General features: G+C 45.9%; 1 protein-coding gene across 1 annotated transcript in view; it reads left to right on the top strand.

Moving 5' to 3' along the window:
• The window catches only part of Mtp (microsomal triacylglycerol transfer protein), a 253,595-nt gene that overhangs the window by 79,258 nt on the left and 154,869 nt on the right, over nt 1-19,468 (top strand). The window contains exons 6-7 of the mRNA XM_069330044.1: nt 5,519-5,684; nt 5,899-6,044. Of these exons, the coding sequence (XP_069186145.1) occupies nt 5,519-5,684; nt 5,899-6,044 (312 nt within the window). The remainder of the gene's footprint in view (nt 1-5,518; nt 5,685-5,898; nt 6,045-19,468) is intronic.

The following is a 19,468-nucleotide window of genomic DNA, read 5'->3' as shown; positions in this document are numbered from 1 at the left end:
TCATACCAGCGAGATATGTCATTGTACCGATTTTCTGAAAGAGGTGGGACTGCAGAAAAAACGCCTGGGTTCGGACACTGCAAGCAGCATTTGAAACCAAGGCCAAGCCAGCCACTAATGAGCAGGAAAGACCACCTTTCCCTGGTAGGACTCCATCCTGGCCAGAACCCAGAGCAACAGCTGGACCAGGAAAGACAGGTAAAATATCTCCCCATTGCAACCAGTCCAGCCAAAAGGCATCCTTGATCAGGGAATCAAGGGTCCTCACAAAGGTCATGAAATTATTCATAACCTTTGTGAGACCAAAGTTGTAATATGCAGCTGTTATAAGGTACCCATAGTTCAAGAAGCACATCAACAAACTGGAAAAAGTGCAAACACAGGTAACAAAATGGCTTCCAGTACTGAAAGACAAGAACTATGAGGAGAGGTTAGAGGTGTTAAATATGCCAATGCTAGAGGATAGAAGAAAAAGAGGCTATATGATCACTACATACAAAATAGTAAAGGAAATTAACAAAATTGATAAAGTAAAATTCTAGAAGCCTGGTACCTTAAAACCAAGAGGGTCATAGATTTAAACTAAAGCTGCTGGAAGAACATTAGAAATTTAACTTTTGCAAACAGAGTGGTAGACGGTTGAAATAAGTTAAGTGAGAAGGTGGTGGAGACGAAAAACCATTAGTAGTTTTTTAGCGTTATATGACAGAGTGCAGTGAAGATGGGACACTAAGAGTGTAGCTCTCATCCTGTAATTATGCTTAGGTAATTACAGAGGGAGAGTTGGTTTCTGGTACTGCCTGCTTGGTGTCTGAACCCGACCCAGTGACATGCTTGACTGGTTTGACCTTCTCCTTTACTCTACTCATCTGGAATTTTTTTATGCATGTTTATTGCCACCTCTGTGGTTGTTGGGTGGCTTTGGTGATGGTGTTCCACCTGCGGGCTTCCTCAAAGTGGCAGTATGAGGTTTTGTGGCAGGATTTTCTTCATTAACCTTCTGTTCATCGCTGTTCTTCAGTGTCTGAGTGGGTGGTACTCTACTTTCTTTCTTGGCTTTTTTTGATCAGCATTTTATGCCGAATACTGTACTGTTGCCTCATAATTCGCGGTATTGGTGGAGCCGCTACAGCTTACATATGTGGTCGATACCACTTCAGCTCCAGTTTGCACGCTGTCTCATGCATTGTTTCTCCTCCGTCCTGCTCATATGTCACCTGAACCTGCATGACCATGTTCGTGCCTTCACTTCTTCCTCTTGGTTTACTGTTTCCCCTTCAGTCCAGGAATGTTTTTTGAAGGTTTTATTTTTAGTTTCTCTTGCTTCCAGTTGTTGGATGAGTAAGCTTCATGCTCTCCTCTGATAATGAGTCTTTTGTTCCTATCACCCTGGTGGGCGGTTTGTTCGTCTGCAGCCGGCTCCTTTTCTGGCAAAGAATGAGTCAGTTAGTTTCGGAAGGTGTCTATTTGTTATTGATGCTTGATTGGTTTGGCCAGGGGGCATCAGGTGTTGTTTGTACTAATTTCCCCATAAGAAATAATGGGAAATGAATTAATCTGTTCCTGACTACCAAAAACATCACTTCAAACTAAATTTTATACATAATTCATCTAAATAAACCTGCAAAACTATGTTCAAGTTATTACTTACCCTTGCTGATGAATGCTGTAGGCGTAAAGATGGTGAGGAGGGGGAGGAAGAGAGGTGTTATTGTTTGGAAGGGGAGTCCCTGGGTGCATTCTCTGGCACGTTTTGCCTGCATACACTTGGTTCTGGTTGTGGCTCACTGCTCGATTTTCTCTCAACCAATCTGTCCATGGAAGATTGTTTTTCCCTTCTTCGCAAGATGTCTCTGTAGTGAGGCATCACATTGTCATTGAAAAGATTAATGCAATGCCCTACTTCAGCTTTCTCTGTGTGAGACTTTTCAATAAAAGTTTGCATTTTTTTCCCACATCTGACACCACTTCTTAATTTTCAACTTCTTAATCTCCATTTCTTCAAGTATTTGTGGTCTTTGCTTCGTGATTGTTCTTACGCCTTTTGCCACTTTAGCACTCATAATGTCCTTTTTCTTGCTAAGTATAGTGCATATCGTTGACATGGATTTGTTGCACTGCCTACAAAGTTCAACGACACGTGTACGATTTTCATGCTTCCGAATGATCTTTTGTTTTTCCTCTATTGTCATCCTCACATGCGCTTACTTGCCTTGATCCTTACCACTGGCTTTCTTGGGACCCATGGTGAGATATATAACAACAACTTTTATGGTCAAATGACCAAAAAACCAACAAAACACTGAAAATCCTGGTGAAGAATTGAGGCGGGATAGTCACTGGGCGTGAGGCACTGGTAAACTGAGGGGCGATCGCCGTACCACCATGTGCTAGGTCGGCCTGTACGCGTATCAACACCCTCGCCTTCCGAAGCAAATTTTCCGAGCAAATCCTGCTCGTATTCCGAAAAACTCGTATATAGGGACACTCGTATTCCGAGGTACCACTGTATAAAGTTTTGCTTAGTCTTATTATTAACACTTTCCTGGATTTTCGACTTGGACTTACGGGCGGTTTCCCTAACCGCTTGTCGGATCACGACGTAAATTTACGGACCGTGTTTTATATTGGGTATTTACTACTAGATCGACTTGGGGTTTGTATGAATATGTTTGCCATTAAATTTTTGTTTTCTCTAATAGGCACTGTGCCTATTTGAGAAAACGGCAATGTATTGTAACTTAGAGGAGAGACTATTGAATTGGTGTCACAACGAGGGTAATCGCGCACTCCACACACTCTTGTGTTGGCCGCGATCATGATTCTACATTTATATGCATATGTCTGTGTAGAGAATTTTATTCCGAACACTATACAAACAAAAAAAACGTAGTGAATCAAGTATAAACTTGAAAAAACATGAGCAAAGTAAAAACCTTTTACGCTCATAGGTACAAACACGCGTAAGATTTGCGTAAGATTTTATTCGCCGCAAATTTATTTGATGCTCTGTTGGCTAATTCTACCCATGTTCTTATAGAACTTTCTATTGCGAACACATTGCTATAAAAATGAAATACGTAGCTCGAGAAATAATGTCATGACAGTGAAATAAGTATAAACTTTCAAAGCGCTGCATCACAACAGTGTCGTCGCTGCTGAAATCACGGCTAACGCTTCGCCCAGTTCCCACACTCGTGCGGAACATAATTAGACATTGATAGGCATATGTCTGGGTGGGGAATTTTATTGCGAGTTCAGTGATATCAAAATAAGCGCTGTAGGATGACTGTGAGGCTGGCAACAAACGAAAGAGTATGAACATTTACTTCCTGTTTGGGTGTCACGGCGAGTCATCTTCGTGTTTATTTACTTCGTGGTGGGATAGCAAATGCTTGGGTGACATTTTATGCATATGATCCTGTAGAGAATTTTATTGCCAACGCATTGATACCAAAATGAAAAACATAGCTCGAGAATTGATGTTAGGAGCGTGAAAAGATGATAAACTTTTTTGTGTTCACGCTTGAGCGCCCAGAACGCCGCGCGCACAACCCGCTTTTTTTTCAGGGAGTGCCGCGCGCACTAAAGTGTTAAGTATAAACATTGTAAGTGAGAGTTTAACATTGGGTTGTGTGCTCACTGGCAATGCTCGACCTACCTTCCCAGTAGTAGGTGACCCGCCAGGAGTGCAAAAGTGTTAATCATTAAGAAAGCATAGTTGCTGGGTTTTTTTCTGCTTGCACATAGGATGATGTTTGTTTCTGTTGCCAACTGTTGGTAGCATTTTCTGGGTCCATGGATTTGTTTTGAAAGTCAGAGGACCAGGCAGAACATTTTGTGATTTGAAAACATGTTCTTGTCAGGTGAACTCTGGCTCTTTATAGAATTCTAGAGCATATTTTCAGCTGCTGATGGCTATCACCTAACACAGCTAAAGGGTTAAGATGATTTGCAGTCCCCAAAGAAAAAATTAAATATATAAAAGAATTTTTTATTTCAAAAGCTGTTTCATTGTGTGTGTAAAGAACCTGATGTATCACTGTTCTCACTGAGAAAATTTGCGGGAGCCATGAGGAGGATTCGAACCTATGCGCTGTATATTCCCAGGCACACGATGTGAATATTGTGTGCTTGGGAATATCCAGTACTCGCCTAATTGTACTCACTTAATTGTGCTTGCGGGGGTTGAGCTTTGGCTTTTTGGTCCCCCCTCTTAACTGTCAATCAACTGGTGTACAGATTTCTGAGCCTATTGGGCTCTATCATATCTACATTTGAAACTGTGTATGGAGTCAGCCTCCACCACATCACTTCCTAGTGCATTCCATTTATTAACTACTGACACTGAAAATTTTTTCTAACGTCTCTGTGGCTCATCTGGGTACTAAGTTTCCACCTGTGTCCCCTTGTTCGTATCCCTCCCGTGCTGAAGAGTTTGTTTTTGTCCACCTTGTCAATTCCCCTGAGAATTTTGTTAGTGGTTATCATGTCTCCCCTTACTCTTCTGTTTTCCAGGGATGTGAGGTTCGGCTCCTTTAGCCTTTCCTCATAGCTTATTCCTCTCAGTTCCGGGACGAACCTGGAGGCATATTGCTGGATCTTCTCTAACTTTGTCTTGTATTTAACTAAGTATGGACTCCAGGCTGGAGCTGCATACTCCAGGATTGGTCTTACATAAACGGTATACAGGGTCCTGAACGATTCCTTACACAAGTTTCTAAAGGCAGTTCTTATGTTGGCCAATCTAGCATATGCCGCTGATGATATCCTTTTGATGTGGGCCTCTGGGTACAGGTTCGGTATGATATTGACCCCCAGATCTTTCTCTCTATTTGACTCTTGCAGGATTTCACCTCCCAGATGATACCTTGTGTTCAGCCTCCTGTTCCCTTCGCCTAATTTCATTGCCTTACACTTTCCTGAATTAAACTTTAGCAGCCATTTTCTAGACCATTCCTCCAGTTTGTCCAGGTCATCCTGTAGTCTCTGTCTATCACTGTCTGTCTTGATTCTTCTCATAATATTTGCATCATCAGCAAACATTGAGAGGAATGAGTCTATACCCTCCGGAAGATCGTTTAGTGCATAGGTTCGAATACTCATCATGGCTCCTACAGATTTTCTCATTGATACATCACCCTAGTGTGATTTCTCTGTGTAGTGAAGAGGAGCATCAGAGGTAGAACATTCTTACACAACAGCCAGAGTGCATGGGGGGATTGTGAAATCCCTGCTTTGGCTTCAGTGGAATCCTTGGAATGCTTGTGGGTTCAGTAGAATCCCAGGTTGCAAGCCTTTTGCCACGTTGTGGTCTGGTTGTCTGGTGTGTGCCTGGGAATATCCAGCTTATAGGTTCGAATCCTCATCATGGCTCCTACGAATTTCCTCATTGATACATCATGTTTGTGTGATTTCCGTCTGTGCTGTTCTCACTGTTGGAAACTATACTTGATTTTTAGGTTATTATGAAGCAATATTCTGTCTGTAAAGTTTATAATTGTCATTTACCACACAGGTTCTAGGTGCTCAGATCGATAGTCAGGTGACAACATCATATGTTTTGAGTGATGATGACAAAATTATTCGAAAAGCTACATCTTTGGAAACTCATTTCTTAAGAGTGAAAGCTCGCAAGCAGTCAGGAGCAGAGGTCATGAGCAAGCAGGTACTCCATCTCAAAAGTAAGTTAGTTTTTGTTCTGTGTATTGCTGTGCTAAGCTTCTTCATTCTATCTTGATCATACTTATGTTGACAGCTGCCAAAAAGAGATTAGTCTTCATTACTAGATGTTATTTCACCTGTATTAATCACTCGCATTCTTAGTGCGTATTTAAAACTAATCTGTAATAATTGTTCTGATGTGAATTAATTACATGTCTGGATGTTTTTCCACAGGTCGAGATAAAATTAACACCCCAAAGTACACAGGACAAACAGTTGCAGAGGCTGTTCAATCAATTTCCTCAAAGCTTAAGAAAAAACTTATTACTGATCAGTTAGCAACGAACCCTGACCCAAAGGAGTGCATTGCATGCAAGTCGGTAAGAGCAATGTTAGGAATGTTTATGGCATTCCATATATAAATATTATTTTTCTCTAAATTTTGCTAGATCAATGCTGTCTTGAATTAATAGGGACAGAAGTTTAGCCATGCATCCACTCTTCTGGCCTGTTAAGACCTTCTAACTTTTAAGGCCTCTAACAGTCTTATTCCCATAATAGGAAAAGCTATCATGTTCCAATGCTCATTTTTCTGCATACAAACATCTTATGGGCCCCTCAGGAATGGAACTTGTATTGTAATATGAATTAATCCCCTTTCACTTAAGTCAAATATGAGCCCTAAGTACCATGAAACCAAAATGGTAGAGTTTTGTGGGAATTTGAATTACTGTGAAAGGCTTTGTCGTGCTGTTCACACTCTTTCAAAAGCTCTGTAAAAAAAAAACATTAAATGTAATGAAATGGCAGTTTCTGGGTGAGCCCTAGAGGCTCCAAAAAAAAGCAGTAAATGTAATGAAATGGCAGTTTCTGTTAAGATTAATTAAAGTTAAATGGCAGTTAAAGTTCATCGTCTTTTCCATCACCCAGAAAGGTACACGAATCCGAACAGACCACAACATTGTTGAAAAACGAGACTGCTGCCCTCAGAATGCAAAAGAACAATAAAACAAACAACCAAAACTTTGTCAAACCATCCCCCTGCTAGTTAGCTTCCCTCTTTACCTTGTTAGGGAAAGGAGGGAGTCGGCCCGGGCAGACACCAGTCAGTTCTCTAATGATTAAAAAGCTGCTTACCTGAGGGAGTGAGGGGTGTCAGGGAGGCTCCGGGGCTCACCCAGAAACTGGCATTTCATTACATTCAAAGCTGATTTTCTTAGGGGAGCCCTGTTTGCTCTTTGAAGCTATCTACCTGCAGAGGAGGACAAAATAGGGGACTTACCAGGGAGATGGAAGCACCGCAGGTATCAAGTTGAAGGCAAGACCGACTGCTGTGACAGACACCCAAGGACAACTCAAGGCTGCAGAGGATCAGGGACATTAACAAGACACCTGACCTCCAAAACCCCTGTGTTCAAATTTTGGCCAAAATTTGTTACCAAAATCGGCCAGCAAAGCGACGTACTTCCGAACCTCATGAGCATGAGGGTAGACTGCAGACTGGCTAGCTTTGATGACACTGCGGACAACTTGAGACACGAGCCCTGGAACAGGAAACTAGAGAAACTGTATGAACCCACAACACATCCACCGAAACAGAACTGGTGGCTTAAGGGTAGCGGTGTAAAGCTGCCACTGGACACAGTGCATAATGCACTCCCAGCTGATCTAACCAAGCATCCACAACCAAAAGGACCCCTCTGGAAGCTCGCCCTGTCATTCTTCGCCAGAAAAGGAGGAGCAGGCTGCAACTCAACAAAACAACCACCAGGACCAAATGAACAACACCCTCGTGCACAGGAGCAGAGCATGAAGCTCACCCACCCAACAACCAGAGGGCTTCTTCAAACTTAGAAAAAGGAACCGACATCGACGGTCCACTCTGTGGAAAAGAGGAATGATGTGAGAGACCATCGGCCAAAACATTGGACACACAATGACCTCCCCAAAAGGAGGAAGGCTGATGCCACCAAAGACTAGGAAATGACCCGAAAAGCCCACAAATCGCATAGGACCAGGTGTGGGCAAAAAGAGCCAGCCTTTCCCCCCACATCTTCCACCCGGGAAAGGGCTGACATGAACCCCGAGAGCCTACCCTCTGTGCTGAGCGAACAAAGTGGCCAACATCGGGTCTGGCACCGTTCGGTGCCAGACTGGTCCGTTCAGTGCCAGACCAGAAGATGGCACCAGTCACCACCGACTTAGAAACTGGCACAATAGGCCTACCCTGGTCTAATCAAGCTTGAGTCCTGGCACCAACCATTCCGGGAGTGTCGTCCCCCCCCCCCCTTTGCCAAAGTTCCTGATAAAAACAGAGCAACACTGTCCTCTGGAAACAAAAGAGGACAAAACGGTGAAGCCGACGGAAGAGACAGGGGTCCAAACTGAATCAAAGAGAGCCAGCATGGCCTGCTGACACATAAGGCGTGAGGTGAAAAACATGGAAACTGCCTCCTGGAGGATCGGCCCAAACAGCTTCAGTAAGGCAGATGGCAAGTGGCAACTTTGGCAACCTATGCGAGGGCCTCACCCAGCGACCCCATATTTTCTGAAAGCCAATCCAAATTCAGCTTCATAAAACCAAAGAATCACAAGTCAGAAGCCAAATGACCATGAGTCTGAAGGTCATCGGCCACAAAAGGAGCCGAAAAAGTAAAATTAGATATTATAGTGAACTATCATGTAGAAATAATCAGCAAATGGAAAGAAAATAATGAGCACTTGAGTAGCAAAGTTTTAGGTCTTGAAGGGTTAGTGAAAGACTTGTGCAAGGACAAGAATTCAATTGGAAACAAATTGCAAAGCCATGGAAGAGGAAATAAACATTTAAAAATAGCTTTGGAAGAAGTTAAGGGGGCATATCATTATAAATTAAAAGTTGTTCAATTGCTTATAAATTTTTTTATGAAATGGTTATTAAAAGGGCTGCAACTGGTCCAAGTTTCACCATCACACCCTAAACAGAAAAGGAGAAAAAAAATACACAACGTATTATGCAACTAATGTTCAACATTCTCAAATAATCTCAGGGAACACATGTGTCAACTAAAATGTCTACTATGTGCTGTAGAAGCACAAACTCTTGTAATAATTGTAATATGTATGTGCAATATATTTTATATGTAAATTTTTTTTTTTTTTTTTTTTTTTTTTTTTTTTGTGGCCAATTTTTTTTTCTCGTTTGTTATCAAGGGATTTGCATGAAACTTGCACACCTTGCTCAATGGATGCCTATCTGCAAGGGTGCCAATTATGAACGAAATCTGTCGAAGTCAAGCTCAGCTACAGGTGGCCGAACTTGGATCTTTATTTTACTCTGGAAAGTAATTTACACCTTCAAATTACTTCAGAGCTTTCATTTATTAATCCAATTTACATGCAAATTTCACCTTATATGTAGCGTTTGTGCTTCTACAGAATCTAGTAGACATTTAGTCCAAAGTCTATTTGTTGATTTTATAAAAATTTATAAATATCATATATTGCATATTTTTTAGAAGGGTAACTTTGAAAAATTATATTATTGCACTAAACACTTTTTTGATAAAAACTGATCACTAGAATCCTTTATTATGTGCTTAATTTAATATCTGAGTGTTATAGAAATGATTTTAGTTGACACATGTGTTCCCTGAAACTATTTGCAAATTCATTGCATAATTCGTTGTTTATTTTTTTTTCTCCTTTTCTGTTTAGGGTGTGATGATGAAACTTGGACCAGCTGCAGCCCTTTCTATAACCATTTCATAAAAAAATTTTATAAGCAAATTGAACCACTTTTAATTTTTACATTGATATGCCCCCTTAAAGCAATTTAAAAAATAAATGACTACAAAAGGTTAGATAAGGAAATTCAACAGGATAAACAGCTTTGTCAGAACTGATGGAGGAAGTTACACAGGGAATAGAACAGTGCAAGAAAGATATGCAACTCACCTATGCACAAGTGGCCAAGGAGAAGGAAAAAAAATAGAAGATGCAGTAAAGGAAGCCAAACACTACAGCAACCAGGATAAAACAAACATTAGGCTGGAAGTGAGAAGGGAATTGACATCTAACCCGAAGTTAGTGCAAAACACAGTTGATGGAAGTCACTGGTAATTTTTGGTTGTAAAGAAAAGGAGATAACATCTAGGTCAGAAAGAGCTGTAGAAGAAGCAAAAGTAGTAGATAAAATTGTTGGCCTCATGGAAGGTCTTACTACCATAGAGAATGTCTGCGACTACAGGAGGATTGGAAAGTACGTAAAAGGGAAAGATCGACCTTTGAGGATCACCCTAAACGGTGCCAAACAGATGGAAGAAGTACTAAGGAATGGTAGAAAATTACAAAGTGATGAGGAAGGTTAAGTATGGTCGTTAAGACAAGATCTTTCAAAAGAAGACAGAGAAGCTAAAACTAAACCTGGGCGAGGCAAAATGTCTAAATGAGAGCAAGAATGAAGAAATAAATTCTTTTCTGTGGAGAGGCCCTTCGGCTCTCTGGAGCTATACTGGACTGATGTGTATATATTAGACCGTGGCAATAGTCAATCGAAGGAGTTCTAAGCCTACCGGGGACCAGAGCTAGAACCTGGCCCCTTTAAGAGAGGCATGAGAAGCAATGGCCTAAAGACACCTCCCATGTAATTGGAAGCAGCCTTTGTCTGCCATCTACCAGGTCAGGCACCAGAAAGGTAGGAATCTCAAAACAAACTACTGGAGGTCAAAAATTGCAAACCGAAAGCTGAACTAGCAAACAGAACTCCCCAATTAAAAACAAGGAAACAAACACGACGTCACGACAACCGCCGCACATTCGTCTGCGCAACCCCCCCTCCCCGGGAGGAGGGGGGTCCCAGTCCTCCACGCCGGCAACTCTCCTCAGTTACAGAGACTGTTGTGTTAGTGACGGTCGATTGCTCTGGCTCCACTCTTTGTGCAGTGCTGCAGTGCAGTGTTGTTGCTCTGTTTTGGTGGTGTGTGAGCTGGAAGTAACACAAGAGTATTGGGGTTGCATGAACCTAGGGCTACCTTCCCTAGGTACCCTGTAAGTACTGACCTTGTGGCTTCAGGGTTATCTTCCATGAGCCGTTCAGGAGCAGCTATCTCCGTGTGGTTCTGTTGCTGCTCGATGATTGCCCGCCCTTGGGGGTTCAGCTGGGGAGGTTCTTACTCTTGTTTACCTTTGGGTAGGAGCTAGTTTCGTCGCAGGCTGGGGCGCGAGGTACTGTGCAGTTATCCGATATACGCATAGTGGAGCCGGTCGGCCGAGCGGACAGCACGCTGGACTTGTGATCCTGTGGTCCTGGGTTCGATCCCAGGCGCCGGCAAGAAACAATGGGCAGAGTTTTTCACCCTATGCCCCTGTTACCTAGCAGTAAAATAGGTACCTGGGTGTTAGTCAGCTGTCACAGGCTGCTTCCTGGGAGTGGAGGCCTGGTCAAGGACCGGGCCGCGGGGACACTAAAAAGCCCCGAAATCATCTCAAGATAACCTCAAGATAGTAACCAGTTCTGTTCACCTGGAGACGTTGTGCTTTTGCAGGGTTTTTCTTTTGTTTTTGTTTTGTTTTGCCTGGCAGAGGTCTGCCTGGTGTGGTGGTAGGACCAATTATAGGATTTTGGTGGCCCTCCACTAGGTCCCTGTGCTTGTACAGTTTGCTTGGTAGATCTGGGATAACCAGTTAGCAGTACCTCACCTGGGCTTCCCTTAGCAGTCAGCCTAAGGTCCTTGGAAACCCCCTTTGGGGCTCAGTGGTCTGATGTAGGAGACCTCTTGAGTCCCACCTCGCCTTGTGCGAGTTTGAAGGTTGCTCTGTCCCCTTGTCTCAGGGTGACATTCGCCGTCTGCCTTTGCCTTACTGCCTGTTAGGGTTAGTGACACCTATGACCCAGAGTCCTGCAAGTAGTGTTCTTTGCTTGCCCTCCATTCACCCAGTCCACTGAGATTGATATTTGGGTGCAGGTAGCTTTAGCGTTGCATGCGAGGTTTAGTTTGTAGCAACGTGCGAGGCTGGTTGCCTTTCTGGATGCCCCGCTGAATTATACTGGTAGTGAGACTTAGGCGGCTTCGGGGATTGTCTCTTTCGGATCGGCAGCAGAGGCATTTAAGACTGGTCCTTCTGCCGGAGCTTTTGGGCCTCGCCAGCGGGCCCCCTTCATCCCTGCTTTTTTGGTGGACACTGTTTTTTCTCAAGAGGCAGAGGGTTTGGAGGACAGCTCGGCCCCGGGTTCTGACGTGGAGGCTTCCAGGGCTGGGGAGGAGTTGTCTTGGGGGGGCCCTGGGCCCCACTTATCCCTGCTTAGGTGTTTGGTACTCTTGGTGCAGGGCTTGTTGTTACAGGGGGAAGAGGTTTTCCTATCCCCTCCCTGTACGATTTTGTTACGAGTTTGACTCCTCCCAAAGGAGGAACCAGTCGGCCGAGCGGACAGCACACTGGACTTGTGATACTGTGGTCCCGGGTTCGATCCCGGCCGCTGGCGAGAAACAATGGGCAGAGTTTCTTTCACCCTATGCCCCCCCCCTGTTACCTAGCAGTAAAATAGGTACCTGGGGGTTAGTAAGCTGTCACGGGCTGCTTCCTGGGGGTGGAGGCCTGGTCGAGGACCTGGCCGCGGAGACACTAAAACCCCGAAGTCATCTCAAGATAACTCTCAAGATAACCTCCCCGGGTTCGATTCTAAGTTCCTTGGGTTCTTCGGTTCCCTCCTTCTGGTGGTTTTTGCTCGGAAGGGTCCTGCTCGGAAGGGTCGCGCCAGGTGTCAGGGTTCCTTCAGTCGTCGTAAGCCAGTAGTGCTAGATTCGGGACTGGCCCTCCTGCTGAGTCGTTGGCTTAGTGATCGCTCTGAGTTTGTCGGGCTCTCATAGGGGTTGTCGGCACTTTCATGGTTCGTCCTGTTGGCGGGGCGATGTGGGGGAGGCTCGCGCTGTTTGTTCTCGCCTGGTCCCACGTTTTGTGGGCAATTCGGGTTTTTTTCTTTTTGCCTGCGGTGACGTTGCTTCTTTCCTTCTCCTTCGGGTGGATTGGGGCTTGCAGAGCGGGACTCTTTCCCTGCACTCTGTCAGGTCATCATAAAGAGGTTATCCTGCCTGTCTTCAGTTCCGAAACGGGACTGGGCTGATCTGCGATTCAGCCCTATATGATCCCATAGGTCTTTTGCCCCCCCTCCTTTCAGATGACCACTATGTCTCGGGTCTGGCTTCATTTGGCGCTTGGATGGTGTCTCTGGACCTCCGGGACACGTATTAGCATGTCCCGATTAATCTGGTGTTCAGGGACTGGCTCGGTTTTGTCATGGAGTGACACCACCTTCTTCGCCTTCCTTCCAGTTGGATCTGGCACCTCGCGTGTCCACGCGCCTTAACCGGGTCATGATGATGCAGTTGCTTCTGGCTTACCTCAACAAGTGGCTGGTGTGAACTCCCAGCTAATCCGCGTGACTGTTCGCCAGGGATTTGGTTCCTTACCAGCTCGCCGGGTTCATGTTCTTGGTGTACTGGAAGTCCCAATTTCCCCTTTCAAGTTCGGACTGGACTGGGTCTTGTGTGGGACTCTCGGACCGCTTCCTTGTCTCTCCCTCTGGCGGCATTGTTGCGGCTGCGGTTCTGCTTATATCTGTTTTTGGAGGACAACCGGGTCACATGTTGGTTGTTTGAGTGACGGTGCGGGAGCCTGATCTTGGCCATGCCGGTCTACCTGTCGGGTCGGATCTGGCTTTGGTGACTGTTCTGGTTCTTCGGGGACATCTCTTCCGCCGCTCTCGTGATCGCTGTGTTCGGATCCCGGGAGCCTTGCATCGGCTGCTGCATTGCCAGCTTCCTCTGAGTTTTTTTTCGGAGTTCTATGCCCTGATGCCTTCCCGAGCTGTCATTCGATGTGTTCACGGATGCCTCATCTCTCGGTTGGGGGTTTTGTGACCAGTGCTCACCAGGCCAGCCAGAGTCAGTGGAGTCCGTCCTCCTGTTGGGTACACAGCACGACGCAGGAGTTCGCGGTGGTGACATTCGCTTCAGTGGGTTCGTGTTGCTCATGGAGCAATGATCCGGCTCCATTCGGACTGCTCCTTGGTGGTTTATTGTCCAAACTGCGGGGGTTCGATGTGGTCCTTGGCTCTTCGGGGCTAGTCGCTTCAGGTGACTCGTTTGCCGAGTTCTCGGGGTTTGGCTCTCCTGGCGGTTCACGTTCAGGGGATGTCAGACGTACTGGCGGATGGCCTGTCTTGGTTCGTTCCCTTTGTTGACCATGGAATTGGTCAACAAAGATTCATTCAGTTGGCTCTGCCGGACGTACGGGCACCTACAGGTGGACCTCTTTGCATCGACTTGGTCGAGGCGTCTTCCAGTGTATGTGGCGCCCTTCTCAGACTGTGTGGCCGTCAGGGTTAATGCCTTTTGGCTGGACTGGTCAAGTTGGGGTTACCTGTACCTCTTCCCACCAGTTCTGTTGTTGCTTCAGGTCCTTGTTAGCTTAGAGAGACTTCCAAAGGATGAGTGTTCCTGTTAGCTCTTTGGTGGCCTACCCAGCCTTGGTTTCAGGAGCCTCTTGCTCGATGTCCGAACCCGAGGGTCTTCCCGCGGCTCCACCTTTTTCAGCAGATTGGATCATTCCAGTACGTGGCTGGTTCGATCTTCTCTGCTTCTCGCGTCTGGTCTTTTTGATGCGGGTTTATCACCACTTGTATGGTGATCAGGTGGCTTAGTTGTTGTCCCACCTGCAAGTTCGTCTCGACTGCAGTATGAAATTTCCTGGCGGTCTTTTCGGCACTTGTCTCTTGTAGGTTTCTTTGATTTCTGGTCGGTTTTCTCCTTTCTCTCTTGGTTGTTTCAGGGCCATCTTCTTTTGCCAGATACTGTCAACTTGTTTCGGGTGGTGCTGGCAGAGCCGCTGCAGCTTGCATTTGAGGTGGATGTCACTTCTGCTCCATTCCGCAAGCTTTCTCGGGCGTTGTTCACCTCCTGCCTGCTCATGCGCCACCTGAGCTGTCCTGGTCATTGCACTGGGTGCCCTCTGCTCGCTTCTCCTTGGTTTGGGGGTGTTCCCCTCGGTTCAGGACTGTTTTCTACGGCTCTTTTTCTTGTTGACGTTGGCGTCTAGAGGACGGTTCGGAGAGTTCCATGCTCTCCTCCGGCACAGGGATTTCCGCTTTTTCAGTCCTGGTGGTCTTTTCTTCGTTTGCAGCCGTCTCCTTCTTTTCTGGCAAAGAATGAATTTGCTGCTTTCCGGAGTGGTCCTTGGGTTGTTGATGTTTGGTTGGTTCAGCCGGGTGTGCATCATGTTTTGTACCTGTGGCTCTTTGCCGTTATTTGCTCGTTACGGCCTCTGTGGCAGAGGACGCACTTTGGGTTACACCACTTTTCCCATCTTCCCTATTCCAGGGCGCGGGTCTTCCAGGTTATCCGCAGGATTATTCGATCCAGCCAGCCTTTGATCTTTCCCCTTGCCCACTCCGTTCGTTACTTCGGCATTCAGAAGCTGTTTTGGTAATGTCCTGGCCTATCTTTTGGGCACGGGGCAATTGGAGGTCGAACAGGGTCCTGACTGCACGTTACCTTGTTAATGTTCCTAATCCTTCTCGGGCGAGTATAGACTTGGGTCGCAGGTTGTGGCCTGTTGTCTCTACCTTGAGTTAAGGAGCGAGTGATGACCGCCTCCCGGGTGAATCCCTTTTTTTCTTATCTTTGGTTAGGTAGCTCCGGGGAGCCGAAGGGACTCTCCAGAGAAAACCTGCGTTGAATGTAATGAAACATCATTTTCTGGGTGAGACCCAGAGGCTCCCCAGCATCCCTCCCTCCCTCCCGGTCGGCATTTTTTCGTGTTTTTGATACTCAGCCTCTGAACTGAGGAGAGTGGCCTGCATGGAGGTCTGGGACCCCCCCGCCAGGGAGGAAGGGGGTTGCGCACGAAGGGGGGTTGAACCACGCGGCGGTTGTAGTGATGTCATGTTTGTTTCCTTGTTTTTAATTGGGGAGTTCTGTTTGCTAGTTCGACTTTCGGTTTGCAATTTTTGACCAGCAGTAGTTTTTGAGATTCCTACCTTTCTGGGTGCCTGACCTGGTAGATGGTAGACAAAGACTGCTTCCAATTACATGGGGGTGTCTTTAGGGGCATTGCTCGTCATGCCTTTCTTGAGGGGGCCAGGTTCTGGCTCTGGTCCCTGGTAGGCTTAGAACTCCTTCGATTGACTGTTGCCACAATCTAATATATACACATCAGCCCGGTATAGCTCCAGGGAGCTTCCGGGTCTCGCCCAGAAAATGACGTTTCATTACATTTAACGCCGTTTTTTTCTACAAAGTGATAGGGGGTTGGCAGACCAGTAAAATTGTACAAAAAGGCAAACCAATAAATCACTAGAGAAAGGGGTAGTGAAGAATAAGGAGAGGTGGAACATGTTCCTGAAAATTACATACACCAACATGGAGTGAGATCAAAGATACTGGAGTTAAGTGATGTAATACAGCTGCAGACACCAGACATTGTTGCACTCATAGGGACAAAACTTGATATTTTAAATGAGGTTTTTAAATGAGGTCATATTCCCAAGGGCTACATAGTCTGGAGATGGGACAGAAAAATTAGGAAAGGCGGTGGCGTTGCTGTGCTGGTGAAAGAACACCTAAAGGTAAATGAAATAATGATTGTCAATCCACAAGAAGTTGACATAATAGCACTAGAGATCTGCAATCAGGATGATAAATTAACGATCATAAATGCATATAGTCCACTGCCATGCAACACATGGTCAAAGGAGGAGTTGGATAATAATGAGAAGGTATTATATCAATAATGAGAGAGATTATAGCGAGAGCTGATAAATAGATCACGACTGTTGGTAGTCGGCGACTTCAACTTGAAATCCATAGACTGGGAAGCATATGAAGCTAAAACAGAGGATTTTTGGACTTGTAGATTTGTAAACCTCATCCTGGAAACATTCATGTTTCAACATGTTAAAGAAGCTACGAGGATGAGGAAGGGGACATTCCATGCTGGATTTCATATTTACCAGGAAAGAGGAAGAGATATTTACCTCCCTCCCTTGGGTAAAAGTGACTGTCTTTTGGGGAATAAAGTATGCAATTCATTATAATCTGGAAGAAAATGAGGTTGAAGCAGTTGAAAAGGCTGATTTCATGAGTTGAAAAGCCAAATGGTTCCTTTTCTTGGGACAGGCGTAGCTAGGATTCCAGTCCTGGCTACGGCTTTCCTTTGTTCATATTCCGGAATGTACGTTTTTTGTTTTCCTGCAGTACACGTCCTGCAAAGTTCTCCTCCTGTATACCTCGGAGACGCGTGCGTCGTTCTTCCCTGCTGGAGCTGGTTGTGATGCTCCTTTGGGTTGCGAGGTCGCTGTTTTTCACTTCGCGTTTAGCGCTTTAGTTCGTAGTGCTCGTTTTCCATCTCTGGCCTCTGCCTGGGCCCCTGGCTCTTTGGTGTTTGGCCTTGTTGGTCCTTCAGGAGTCCTGGGGAGGGGGGGTTCCTCTTGAACGGGGCGTGTCTGCTCGCCCGGGTTGGTTCTTTTTTCGGCTCGCTGGGATTGGGTTCCTGGTTCCCTGGCAGCCATTTCTTCTGTTTTTTGTTAGCCTTGTTAGGGGATGCTGCTTTGCTCGGTTTCCGATTCTTAGGGGCTTCCCGCGGCTCCGCCTCTCTTGCGGATCGGTCCAGCCCTGAACGAGGCTGGTTCGTTCTTCCCCTCAAGTCTTTGTGTCTCAGGTTTTCGTCTCTAGTTCTCGTCACTTGTGTGGGCACTGGTGTTTACTAGTTGTGTTTTTGCGGGGGTTGAGCTTTGCTCTTTCGGCCCGCCTCTCAACTGTCAATCAACTGTTTACTAACTACTAACTTACTAACTACTTTTTTTTTTTTTTTTCTTTCCCACACCACACACACACACACACCCCAGGAAGCAGCCCGTGACAGCTGACTAACTCCCAGGTACTTATTTACTGCTAGGTAACAGGGGCACTTAGGGTGAAAGAAACTTTGCCCATTTGTTTCTGGTGGCTTCGTTGTTGGTCTCCCAGCTGCGTGCTTCGTCTCAGCGGCAGTGTGTAGTTTTCCTGGCAGTCCTTCTGGTTTTCCTATCACTGCGAAGGGTTCTTCAGTCTCTGATATGAGTTGTCTTGTCCTTCCCTTCGGGGTTGATCCGAGACCGTCGTCTGGTGCAGTGTACTGTCACCTTGTCTCGGGTGTCGCTGGTGGAGCCGCTCCAGCTTGCGTTCGGAGTTGCTGTTCCTTCTGCTCCATTCCGCTTGCTGTCTTGGGCGTTTTTTTCACCTCCGGCCTGCTCTTGCAATTCCAGTGCCGTCCTGGTCGTTGGCCAGGGTGGTCTATTTTATTTCTTCTCCTCGTTTTTTCATGATCACTTCAGTTCTGGTGAGGTTTTTTTTGTTTTTTTCAGGTCTCCTTCTTCTGTTGGTGTTGACCTCTAGGGGTCAGGTCGAGGAGTTTCCGGCTCTCCTCCGGCGCTCATGTTTTTTCTGCCTCATTTGGTCCTCGTGGTAGGTTGTTTGTTCGATGCAGTCTCCTTCTTTTTGGGTGATGTTTGGGTCTACTACTTTCCGGAGGGGTCCTTGGGTTGCTGCTTGGTTGATCAGGCCGGGGTGCTTCCTTTGTCGTTCGGTTGTGGCTCTTCGCTGTTTTCTGCGCGTTTTGGCCTCTGGGGCCCGTGGATGCATTTTGGTTTGCCCAGGTTCCCTTCCTTCACTCCTTTCTGTTCTGGGGTTCGGGTCTCCCAGGTCGTCTGCAGGGGTCCTTTCGTTTCGTCTGTGGTCTTGTTTTTATGTTTGGGCGTGTGGCATCCATCTCCTGGATCCTTCTCTCTTTTCCTTATCTGTAGTGAGGTAGCTCTGTGAAGCCGACGGGGCTCCCCCCCAGAAAACTAGCTTAGAATGTAATGAAACGCCATTGTTTGTGTGAGTCCCGGAGGCTCCCCGTCATCCCTCCCTCCCTCCCGGTCGGCGGTGTTTTTCGGGCTTTTTGACATCCAACCTATGAACTAAAGGCTGGGTTGCCAGCGGGTGGGTCTGGGGCTTCCCCTTCCCCCTCCTGGGGAGGGTGGGGAAGTTGCGCAGACAGCGGCACGACGACTTGATGATGATGTCGTGCTAGGGTGCTAATTTTTGGCTTCCTTCGGCTTTCGGAAATTAGCTGATTTCAGGAGAGGCCATTATGGGGAATTCGGACATTTCTTTAAGGAATTTGATTGGAAAGCCTTTCTGTTAGGACATGAAGTATATGAGATGTCAAGTTTTGTGAAATATATGATAAAGGCACAAACAAATTTATACCAAAGCAGAGATGCAGAACTAGGAAACATGATTGGTTTGAAAGAAATTGTGAGAGTGCCAGACTCCAAAAGACACAAAAATGGAATCTATAGGTTTAAACTCCCAAACATACCAGTGATATAAAGATGCGAGAAACAAATACAGGGCCGTGAGGAGAGAAGCAGAATTTTTTTTTGAAAAAGGGATTGCAGACAAATGTAAACTAGAAACAGTTCTATTCTTTAAGTTCATAAACAACAAATTGCAGGTAAAGGATAATATTCAGAGGTTGAAAATGGGAAATAGATTCACAGAAAATGAAAAGGAAATATGTGAAACATTAAATGAAAAGTTCCAAAGTGTGTTTGTACAAAATTAAATTTTCAGGGAACCAGACACCTTGAGGTTACCTTGAGGAGCTTCCGGGGCTTAGCGTCCCCGCGACCCGGTCGTCGACCAGGCCTCCTGGTTGCTGGACTGATCAACCAGGCTGTTGGATGCGGCTGCTCACAGCCTGACGTATGAGTCACAGCCTGGTTGATCAGGTATCCTTTGGA

This window comes from Procambarus clarkii, chromosome 3 (genome assembly GCF_040958095.1).
Source record: "Procambarus clarkii isolate CNS0578487 chromosome 3, FALCON_Pclarkii_2.0, whole genome shotgun sequence".
NCBI lineage: Eukaryota > Metazoa > Arthropoda > Malacostraca > Decapoda > Cambaridae > Procambarus > Procambarus clarkii.
This window is presented reverse-complemented; position numbering and strand designations above follow the sequence as displayed.